The sequence below is a fragment of the Echinops telfairi genome, unplaced genomic scaffold (assembly GCF_000313985.2).
Source record: "Echinops telfairi isolate 266 unplaced genomic scaffold, ASM31398v2 ScPeMD7_7458;HRSCAF=8496, whole genome shotgun sequence".
In the NCBI taxonomy this organism is placed as follows: Eukaryota; Metazoa; Chordata; class Mammalia; order Afrosoricida; family Tenrecidae; genus Echinops; species Echinops telfairi.
Genome location: NW_022111358.1, coordinates 46,564,171 through 46,575,325, shown reverse-complemented (window position 1 = coordinate 46,575,325; position 11,155 = coordinate 46,564,171). Strand labels below are relative to the sequence as shown.

The 11,155-nt window shown below is 59.6% G+C and overlaps 1 protein-coding gene across 1 annotated transcript in view; it reads left to right on the top strand.

Moving 5' to 3' along the window:
• The window catches only part of QRICH2 (glutamine rich 2), a 38,273-nt gene extending 28,943 nt beyond the window's left edge, over window positions 1–9,330 (top strand). Inside the window, exons 15-24 of the mRNA XM_013006272.2 lie at window positions 9–71; window positions 2,589–2,753; window positions 2,839–2,960; window positions 3,296–3,361; window positions 3,682–3,783; window positions 4,351–4,551; window positions 5,926–6,073; window positions 6,359–6,446; window positions 7,218–7,349; window positions 9,131–9,330. Of these exons, the coding sequence (XP_012861726.2) occupies window positions 9–71; window positions 2,589–2,753; window positions 2,839–2,960; window positions 3,296–3,361; window positions 3,682–3,783; window positions 4,351–4,551; window positions 5,926–6,073; window positions 6,359–6,446; window positions 7,218–7,349; window positions 9,131–9,330 (1,287 nt within the window). The remainder of the gene's footprint in view (window positions 1–8; window positions 72–2,588; window positions 2,754–2,838; window positions 2,961–3,295; window positions 3,362–3,681; window positions 3,784–4,350; window positions 4,552–5,925; window positions 6,074–6,358; window positions 6,447–7,217; window positions 7,350–9,130) is intronic.
• Window positions 9,331–11,155: the final 1,825 nt, after the last annotated feature.

Below are 11,155 nucleotides of genomic sequence, written 5' to 3'. Positions count from 1 at the left end.
TGTACCAGGGCATCGAGAAGCTGGAGCGGGAGAAAGCCAACAGAGATCATCTGGAGATGGAGATCGACGTGGTAAGTGCTGCCCCTGGGGTGCCCCCCCCCCACACACACACACAATGGGTCTCAGGACCGTGGCTCTGGGCTCTCTTTGTAAGGGGAGGTTTAAATGGTGGTCCACTGTTGATGTCTTCGAGTGGGTCCCGGCCCATATCGGCCCCGTGCACAACAGCAGGAAACCCCGCCCGGTCCTGCGCCGTCCTCACCGCGGTTGAGCCCATCGATGCAGCCACTGTGTCCACCCACCTCCCGTGAGGCTCTTCCTCTTGTCCGCTGGCCCTCCACTTTACCAAGAGCAAGGTCCTCCTCCAGGGGCTGGTCTCTGCTGACCACGTGTGCGAAGCATGCGAGGCAAAGTCTGGCCACCCTCGCCACTCCGGAGCACTCTGGTCATGCTGCTTCCAAGACAGACTGGGACTGTCAGTACTCTTCCCAACACCGTCGTTCAAGGCATCGCTTCTTCTCTGGTCTTCCTTCTGCACCGCCCAGCTTCACAGACGTATGAGGCAATTGAAACACCATGGCCTGAGTCAGGTGCCCCTTAGTCCTCAAAGTAACCTCCCTGCTTTTCAACGCTCTAAAGAGGGGTTGTACAGATTGGCTTACATATCTCACACACACACACTGCTGTGTTTACCAGCCGTCAGTATATAAGTCAACGACATTATTCACATTCAACACAATCACTGCCCGTTGCCTAAAACGAGGAGAAACTCATCCCCTCGATCGAGCCCAGGGTGCCTGTCCCTCATCTCTCTGTCTCCACTTGCATCTCTACGGCTTCCTAGTCTCAAACCAAACTGCCGTCACGTCAATGCCGACTCCTTAGAGACCCTACAGGACAGGGTAGAGCTGCCCCCGTGGGTTTCCAAGGCTGGAACTCCTTATTTACTTCTTGAGCTTTAATGCGTATAACATCTCGTTCCATATGTCAGTCACGTCGAGTAGAATTGTACAACCGCCACCACGGTCTCCAGCCATTCTTCTTCTACACAGACTCCTTGACATTGTCTTCCTTTCGCCCCGCCGCTACTGCTGTACGCCCTCCCCCCAGCCCCTAATTCTACTCGCTGCCCCTCTAGGCTCATCAGTCTTGGGTTTCATCTACTGAAAAACGGAAAAGCACATAGCACAGACTCAAGAGGGTCACCTGCATTGATGTAACACCTCTGAGAGCCACTCTACTTTGAGTGAACAAAAAACGAACCAAAAATACAGAGCATTTTGGAAACCAGACCCGGTCCAGCCTGCATCATAGGGGGCTCTACTGGCACAGTTTTAACTCTTCGGGTCGCATGTGTGCCTTTTCAACTTGCTCTCACATGGGAGTTAATACCCACGTCGTAGCATCCCATAGTCCAATCACGTCAAACAGAATTGTACATTTGCTTCCATAATCAGTCTCCAAACCTACTTTTCCTTCCTGGATTCCCTGACATCAGCTCCCTTTTATCTCCCCCACACCTTTATGTCCTCCCCCCGCCCCACAAAACCCCTGAACGCCCATCTTTCTCCCTCAGAGCGGCTGGTGGTTTTGAACTGCAGACCTCGCAGTTACAGCCCAACATGTAACCACTACGCCACTAGGGCTCCACTTCCTATTCCAGATCGTGCATCTGAGTGGGATCCGACGGTCTTCGGTCCCTTTCGTTTGCCTCATTTCACTGAGCATCAGGCTCCCAGGCTGTGCCCGTCTGGTGACGGGTGCCAGCACCTCCTTATGGGTATGCGCTGCTCTGCTGCCTGGGCTCTGCCACACCTCGTTGGTCCTCTTCCCGAGTGTCGGCAACACTGGAATGACGAGTCTTCACGGAGCTGCGCTTTCAGGTCTTGGGGCAGATGCTCAGGAATGGAGTTGCCAGGTCACAAGGTCATTTCTAAGGAGCCCTAATGGCGCAAAGGTGCTCGCTGAAAGGGTGCGAGTTCAAACCCACCCAGCAGCTGCCAGGAGAAAGATGTCGCCGTCGGCTCTGTCAGAAGCACGGCCTGGAAGCCCTAGGAGCCGGTTCTACTGCCCCCGGGGCCCCTGTGCGTCCAAACAACCCCACGGCCTCTGCCAGCAGCAACAGAAACGGGGCAGCTTTGTTCAGTTTTTTTAAAGGCTGGGCCAAACCACTGTCCCACACTCCCTCCTGCCCTGCCTTCCGACCTTCTGATGCCCGCTACCCAAGTGGGTGTGAAGTATCACTCGGTGTTTTTTGGGGGGAAAGGGGCCCTGGTGGAGTTGGGGTTAAAGCACTTGGACCAGAAAATCAGTGGTTCAAATCCCCCAGCGCTCCCTAGAAAAAGAGGGGGCAGTCGCCTACCATTTAGATGGGCAGCCGCGCAAGGCCTCTTGGGGCCCCACGGACGTGGACCTGCAGGGTTGTGGCTGAGTCAGAATGGACCTCGGCTGCTGGTAGTCCCTGGAAGGCAGGCATGGAGGAACGTGGGAACCTGCCCAGTGTTCCCAGAGGCCAACACCTGGGGGGGGGGGGCTGGGGCGCCTCCTGGCCCTGCTCCCACGGGCACCTTCTCTCCTGTGCCCCGCAGAAAGCTGACAAGAGTGCCCTGGCAGGCAAAGTGAGCCGCATCCAGTTTGATGCCACCACGGAGCAGTTGAACCACATGATGCAGGAGCTGGTGGCCAGGATGAGTGGGCAGGAGCAGGACTGGCAGAAGATGCTGGACAAGCTCCTGGTGGAGATGGACAGCAAGGTGCGGCCAAGGCTCTTGTCCCATTCTCGGGCAGCCAGGCCTCCCCCACCTGCTGGCTTAGCTGTGCTTGCCTGGTCCCCTGCAGCTGGACCGCCTGGAGTTGGACCCGGTGAAACAGCTGCTGGAGGACCGCTGGAAGTCCCTGCGGCGGCAGCTCAAGGAGCGCTCTCCCCTCTTCCAGGCGGACGAGGCCGCCATCATGCGGCGGTGAGGCCCGAGGCCAGGTGGTGGTCGGGACAGCTGGCGGTCAGGCTGGAGGGACAGAATATCAGAGCTCAGAAGGGTCTCCTAGCCCATCCCTCTTTCTGTCATGGAGAAAGGGGTTCAGGGTCATGGCAGGCCTCGGGCCTTCCTACGGTGTCAGCAGACAGCACGGGCCTTTAGGAGCCCTGGGGACCCTGGTCTGAGGTCCAGACACGGAGGCGCAGGAGCTATCGGGTGGGCCTGCAGTAGAGAAGAAGATGTACCCTAGGACCTCTGGGGCCTGGGGTCCAGCCCCCCCAGGGGTGGGGCTCCTCACTGCGTGCCCTCACTCCTCACAGGCAGCTCCTGGCCCATTTCCACTGCCTCTCCTGTGACCGCCCCCTGGAGACACCTGTGTCTGGACAGTGAGTGCCTGCTCGGGAGCACCTGGCCACTCTGAGGGCCCAGCAGGCTGTGAGCCCTGCATCGCCCCACCCCAGACACCCCAATTCTTCTGTTCCCTCTTTCCTATGTGGGTCGGACTGGTTCTCACCACACAGCCTTCCCCTGCTGGCCCGCCCGCCCGGGTGCCCCCCGCCCCCTTAATCTTCCCTCCCCTTCCCCCCCCCCCCCACGCTCCCCATCCTCTGCACCCCACCCCACCTTTACCTGAGGCCTTGGGTGACTGGGTCTGTGGGCGGGGCATTTGCTCACCCCCACACCCCCCTCTCCTTGTCCCTGGCAGAGTCATCCCGGTGACCCCGGTGGGGCAGAGCCTCCCCGGGCACCGGTCCTCCCGGCCATACACCATCTTTGAGCTGGAGCAGGTTCGCCAGCAGAGCCGCAAGTATGGCCACGGAGGGATCCCCAGGGGAGGGGAGGCCGGCACGGGGCTCTGTAGTTCTGGGGAGCACTAGGGCGGCTCCCTGGCGCTCGTCCTTCTTGGTGCCCTTTGGGAGTTGTGGGAGGAGTCCTGGGGGCACGGTGGTTAAGCGCTCGGCTGCCAGGTTGGCAGTGGGAAGCCCACCAGCGCCACGCCAAAGGCAGATGCGGCACTCCTCTTCTGTAAAGGGGGACAGCCTTGGAAACCCTCGGGGGCAGTTCTACTCTGTCCTGTAGGGTCGCCGGCAGAGCATGCCAGCCCCTCAGCTGAAGGTGGGTTCAGCCAAGGGGGCTCTGGATCCGGCCCTCAGGGTGGTTTGCACACTGTGCTTCGGGGATCGAGAGCTTAGGTGTGGCCGGCTTGGTGTGCAAGGAGGATGGCAGGTGGCAGCTCCCAGCTCCTGCACCCTGCCTGCTTCAGGGAGCACAGGCTCCATGTCACTGGCACAGGGTCCGGCCTTGGGGCAGGGGCGGAGCAGGGCCAGCTCTGGAAGGCGAAAGCGCCGTCCACTTTGGGGCTGTCTGTCTGCAGCCTCAAGTTGGGCAGTGCCTTCCCAAGGGCCGAGCTGGGCCAGATGGAGAGGAGCGTGGGCCGCCTGCGCAGCATGCACTCCAAGATGCTGATGGACATCGAGAAGGTGCAGGTCCACTTCGGGGGCTCCGTCAAGGCCAGCAGCCAGATGATCCGGGAGCTCCTGCAGTCCCAGTGCCTGGGCACTCCCTGCTATAAACGGTAGGAGTGTGTGTGTGTGTGTGTGTGTGTGTGTGTGTGTGTGTGTAGGGGGGAGCTGTAAATGGAACACTGCTGCCTGCCTGAGAGCGCATGAGCAGGCCTGCGTGCGAGAGGGGAAGGAGTCCATGAGTGTGTGTCACTATGAACGGGTGTGAATAATTGAGTGGGTGTGAGTGGACAGAATGGGTGTGAAGGAATGCATGAGTGCTTGTAAGAGTTGAGCATGTGCTAGTGTGAGGGCATGCATGATTGTGTATGAGTCTGAGTGTGTAAGTAGTGTGTACGTGTGAGTAGTGTGTGTGTGTGAATGAGTGGGAGTGCTTGTAAGAGTTGAGCATGTGCTAGTGTGAGGGCATGCATGATTGTGTATGAGTCTGAGTGTAAGTAGTGTGTACGTGTGAGTAGTGTGTGTGTGTGTGTGAATGAGTGGGAGTGCTTGTAAGAGCTGAGTGTGTGCTAGTGTGAGGGCGTGCATGATTGTGTATGAGTCTGAGTGTAAGTAGTGTGTATGTGTGTGAATGAGTGGGAGTGCTTGTAAGAGTTGAGTGTGTGCTAGTGTGAGGGCGTGCGTGATTGTGTATGTCTGAGTGTGTAAGCAGTGTGTACATGTGAGTAGTGTGTGTGAACGAGGTGGGAGTGCTTGTAAGAGCTGAGTGTGTGCTAGTGTGAGGGTGTGCATGATTGTGTATGAGTCTGAGTGTGTAAGCAGTGTGTACGTGTGAGTAGTGTGTGTGTGAATGAGTGGGAGTGCTTGTAAGAGCTGAGACTGTGCTAGTGTGAGGGTGTGCATGATTGTGTATGAGTCTGAGTGTGTAAGCAGTGTGTACGTGTGAGTAGTGTGTGTGTGAATGAGTGGGAGTGCTTGTAAGAGCTGAGCATGTGCTAGTGTGAGGGCGTGCATGAGGGTGGGAGTGGCTTGAAGAAAGGTAGGTATGTGTGAGCGCGGAGTCTGTGTGAACGATCCGGTGCGGGTGTGTGGAAGTATGTGTGGCAGAGTGCTGTGTTCTTGCGAGTGGGAATGAGTGTGGCAGAGTGAGTGCGTGTACAAGTTGAGTGTGTTCATGTGAGGTGTGAGTCAGAGTATGAATGTGAATGTGTGTGTGTGTGCTTCTGCTCACTCTGGGAGAACAAAATGAACGGCGGGGGGTGTAATGGGCCTCCTTCCTTGGAAGGTCATTTTACTCTGAGTGTGTGTGTGTGTGTGTGTGTGTGTGTAGATGTGTTTCTCAGGATGACGTGGCTGGAGGGTGCGTGGCCCCCTTGGTGTCCTGCTCGTGACTCCCAGAGACCCCTAGGGCGCGCTGCCACTTTCCTCCGTGTACCGGGCATGCCCTGGTGGCCTGCCCTAAGTGACTCGGTGGCTGTCCCTCACAGGGTGCTGGACCTGACCGACTACACCTACTCTTCGGCACCCAGGCGCTGTGGAGGCAGCCACACCCTGACCTACCCCTATCGCCGCACCCGCCTGCAGCACCTGCCTCAGGGCCTGCTCCCCACAGAGGAGACCCAGATTGCCAGGAAGGTCGGGGGCTGTCCCCGGGGTGGGGGGGAAGGACCCTGGTTCCCAAGAGTCTCAAGTCATCCAGGATAATCCCCCGGGCGCCCCCATCACAGCCCTCTGCCTGGGGGCAGTTGCTTCTGCAAAGAGTCAGCCAAATCCTGGCCTGGCCCTGGCCCATAGCCACCCATCACGGGCCCTCGGAAGAAAACTAGCTCCACTTCCCTTCCTGGCTGGGCCCACCCTGAATCCCGAGGGAGGTTCTGGTGTCAGGGGAAGACGGTGTTCTGAGAACTGCCATCTCCACAGCATGACGAGGTGGACATCCTGGGTCTGGACGGACACATTTACAAGGGGCGGATGGATACAAGGCTGCCGGGCATCCTGACGAAAGACAGTGAGTGTCTAGGTAGTTTGGGGCCCACAGGGACCTTCCATCCCTTGTCAGGCCAGGTACTTCTTTGGGCCACTGGGCCCTGGGCTCCTTCCTTTTCCCTCCCTAACTGCTCTCCATCCAGGTCTCCAAAAGCCAGTGGGCTCATGCTCGCAGGCGGAGGTCAGCTTTCCAGCCTCGGCCAGCCAGTCAGGACCTCATGTCCCAGCATCTCTTGCTGGCTTTTCCCTGTCACATGCTGCCACCAGCATGCTTTTCTGCCCCAGCCTCGCCCCGCCCTCCCCCTTCCTCAAACCAAGACGCCCTCTCCGAGTCCCCACACGCTTTCGCTCTCCTCCGATGGGCCTGTGGCTGGCTAGTCAGAGCAGAAGCTCGTCATGCCTCGCCTCCCACCCGTGCATTATGTGCATTTCTGGCTCTGTCCCTCTGGACTTGTCAACCCGGGGTCCAAATTCCCCTAGCACCCAGGCCAGGGCCAATGCGTGTCCCTCCTTGGGGACGCTGGAGGGATGGACGGACAATGGCTGGTGGCTTGCACAATGAGATGGACTAGTGCACAGACAGGTGGCTGGATGGTTGGACACGTCACGGATGGACAGATGGGTGGATGGGAGGGGGGATGGGCAATTGAAGGAACGAAGCAGTTACAAAGGGCACCTCCACAAATGCAGATAGGGAAGGGACCAGAGACCCTCTCCCCTCCCCCGGGTCCCCACCGTGCTCTCCCCCTCTGTCCCATAGCACAGACCTCCGTCTCCCATTGCCCCCCTTCAGCCTCAGGACTTGCCAAGCACAAGTCGAAGCTGCCCTCCCGGGCCCTCGTGCACCGGCAGCAGTCCCTGAGCGGCCACAGCCAGCTGCCCCTGCGGCCTCAGAGTGCACAGACAATGGTTGGCAGCAACACAGGTAGTTTCCCTGCCAGCACCCATGCCTACCCCCAGCTGCTTACCCTTTTGACCTGGGGGCTGAGAAACGGGGTGACACGGAGAAGGGAAGGAAACCCGCGCCACTGTGTGCCGGGCGGTGGGCTGTACGCTCTTGCTGCTCCCCGGTTTCCACAAGGAGAAATGGCAGCATGGCCACCCAAGGCTCTGGCAGCAGGCTGGGGCCTTCCCCAGGGCTGGTGCTCCCAGCGGGAGCTAGAACAAGATATAACACACTGAGGCCAGACGCTGTCACCGCTCAGCTTCCCCACTGCCCCAGGCCTAGAGGACCCCTGGAGTCCTTGTGCTCACACCTGGAGGCCAGGCCACCTGAAGGCTCACGGCGTTCAGCCACACAAGGGCCTGGGGGCCTGGTAGACTTGGAAGCCCGTGGCCTGAGAGTGGCAGACAGGCAGGACCGACTCCCTCGGAAGGAGCAAACCTCTCCGCTCTCCAGGGCCAGTTCCCCAGTCTGTGCACTAGGGGTCGCCACAGCAGCGCTGCCTCCCTCCATGTGGCCTCACCACACTGGGCCAAGGAAAGCGCCTAGGAGGCTCCAGGGTCCCTGGGAGCCCACAGGAGACCCTCCTAGGCTCAGCGCCACAGCCCTAGCTGCCACCCAACAGATGTCCCAGTCTCAGAAGTCGGTGTCTGTGGCTGGGTGCAGAGGACACAGGGAAGCTCCCAGCTCCCTGTCTCCGGTGTGTTGCTCACCCGCTTTTATTGCTCACCCCAACTCGAAGGGGTAGAGGCTGCCGTGAGCCCCACAGATGGTTGAGAACACCAAGGCACAGAGAAGTGAAGGCACTGGGCCAAGGCCACACCGCTAGGAAAGAGGCAGAGCCAGGATCAGAAGACAGGCTGCCTGGCCCCAGAGCCAGCCCTGGCCACGGAGCCACGGCTGTCCCCCCGCCCCCCTTCCAGGCCAGCTTGGGTGGTGGGAACAGTTGGTGCTCTGTGCCCTGGTTTGCAGGAGTCTCTCGACGGGCTCCTTAGCGCCCTTCTCCTAGACCCCAGTCTGCTCTGAGGGGATTAAAATTGTCGAGAGGTAGGAGGGGCCAGGAGGAGGGGTGTGGGTATGGCAGGAGTCTAAGTCTAAATCAGCGGTCCTCAACCTGTGGGTGGCAACCCCTATGGGGGTCAAATGACCCTTTCTCAGGGGTCGCCCGATTCATCACAGTAGCAAAATGACAGTGATGAAGTAGCAACGAAAAATAATTTTATGGTTGGGTCACCACGTTATGGTCACCACAACATGAGGAACTGTAAGAAAGGGTCACGGCATGAGGAAGGTTGAGAACCACTCATCTAAATGGCCATCTGTCTGTGAATGGGGGCCCCTGGTGGTGCCAATGGTGATCTCAGCTACTCACCAAGAGGTTGGAAGTTCAAATCTACCCATAGGCCCCACAGAAAAAAACAAAACAAAAACCTAGTCATTGAGAATCTTGCAGTGTACTGCTCTGACCCAGTTGGGGTTGCCCTCCAATTGTTGCTTCTGCTTGTTTACTTTAAAGCTGTCTGAACGTGGCCTTTAATAACCCCTATACTCGGGGATCATAAGGACAGACCCTCACTGCTTAAGAGCAAGACCCTGAGCTTGCATTGAAGCCCGGGGACAGCTACCCTCATAGCCTGGCTCAGCCTGGCTGGAGGTGGTGGTGGTGGGGGTTTAAAGGGGGCTGCTCCCTGCTTCCAGGGACCCAGCCCAGGTGGGCCCCAGGGAGGGAGGCGGGAACCACCTCAGCCCCTCCTGTCTCGCAGCCCTGTCCCGCCAGCGGGCAGACAGACCCATGTCCTCCGAAGGGCGCCTTGCTGAGCTGAACTTGCTGCACCAAACCAGCCCCACGGAGACGGCCAGCCGGCCAGGGGGCAGCTCCTTGGATCTGGAGATGCACATGGCCGTGCCTCCCCAGGAGGGCATGGAGGAGCCTACCCGGGGGCCGAGGGCCACTACACGCTGAGGAGAGCTGTCAATAAAAATCTAGGGAGATTCTGGTGTTGGTGACTACAAATGACAGACAGGGAGGGAGGTGCCCGCTGCTGGGGAGCCCCCCACCCGTGTCTCCAGAGTTAGGGGGCAGATCTCCTTGCATAGGGTAGGTCTGGTGCAGTCTAAGAACCAGAGCCCTGAAGAGCTGCTGCATTCTCCCAGGGTGCTGGGCCCTGGGAGAGGGGCATGATGCTGGTCAGCCTTGGTGGGACCTGCCCTCCCACCTGACCTGGGCTAATCCGAGGTGCTGCCACCATTTCTGGCTCTGACCCTGTGCCCTGGTAGGGTGGGACCTGTGGATGAGCTGTACATTGGCTTTGAGACCAGGGGGCCAGCTGCCTGCTGCCCTCCCACTGTTGGCTCAGGGAAGCTCCCAGGGCCTGGCACAGGGCCCATGGGAGCGTTGCCACCAGCAGAAGCCTTCAGCCAACTGGGAAGGGTGTTTGCTGTCCTCACCCTGCAAGGGGAAGCTCCCAAGACAGCCGGGCCCGAAGGCCACCCCCCATTTCTTTGGCAGCCCTGGCAGACAGACCTAGACCCAGGGCTGCCTCATGGCCAAGGGAGGCAGATAGAGACGTGCGGAGCCTGGGAGGGTGGCATGGAAGGGGTAGGCTTGGCCCTGGCTCAGTGTGCCATCTCTATCTTGGCTGCTTCCAAGACGAGTCCCCATTGCCTGCAGGGCAGAGGACTGCCTCCCCCTGTGCTGAAGGTGGTGGCAGTGGGAGGGGTGGCAGGAGCCCAGCAGAGGCTGAGTTCTGGCAGGTGCAGTGTCTGGATCATGGAGGTTCCTCTCCCCTCCTCCCCCCAGCTAGATTCTGGGCTGCCCCATCAGCCCATAAACCCTTCACACCATCAGTGGGGGTTTCTGCCTTCCACACTGTTCCCAGGGCTCAGAACTGGTAGCCCAAATCAAAGATGGGGATCCCCCCACCCCCATCTCACCTGTGGTGTGGGAAAGCAGAGCTGGGGCCAGAGGTTGGCTCTGGGGTGTAAGGAGAGGGGGTGGTGGAATCACACAGGAAAGAGAAGAAACAGCCCCAGAGGGGTTCCTCTTCCCTGTTCCCCCCCCCCACCCCCAGGCAAGAGGCCAGTGTGGTACAGGGGAGGGGTTGCACTGGCATAGGTAGTCAGAGGTTCACCTTGAACACACCCCGTGCTCATCTGCCCCCTCCCACCTCCATTTCTGCCACTCAGGCCCCAACCCTGCCCATGAAATGTCAGGTCAGCTGGCTGTTGCCCCTATCCACACTCACCTGCTTGACAAGGTGGCCAGGGCCAGCCCTCCACACCCAGGCCCAATACGCCCACAGGGACAGGACCCACGGTCTCCAGCAGCCAAGGCCAACATCCCCAATTCCCATGCCACCCTGCCTCCCTCAGGCCCCACTGACCAGCCCCGAGGCGGGGCCTCCACCCCCAACCCCTGGGGAAGGGGCTCCCCCTCCACCAGGGGGGAAGCACAGGTGGGCAGAGCTAGGGCTGTGGTGGGAGGCCTCAGCCCAGGAAACAAAACTGAAAGGACCAACCCAGTTTCCAAAGGCCCTGGTGAGTGGGTCCCCTGCAGAGGAGGCCAGGTCCGCTGGGGCCCAGCGTTCTACTCCGCTGGAGCAGGGGTTGCCCCAGAGACCGGCAGAAGATCCGAGAAGGCCCAGAGGCAGCAGCGGGAGAGGTGGGCCTGGCTGGCAACCCCAAAGTCTCACCACTTTGGGTCAGAAACTAGCAGGCCCTTTACCCCCATCTGGATCACAGCAGGAGCACCCCCCCCCCCAACCCAGACGGGAAACTCCACAGTGGGG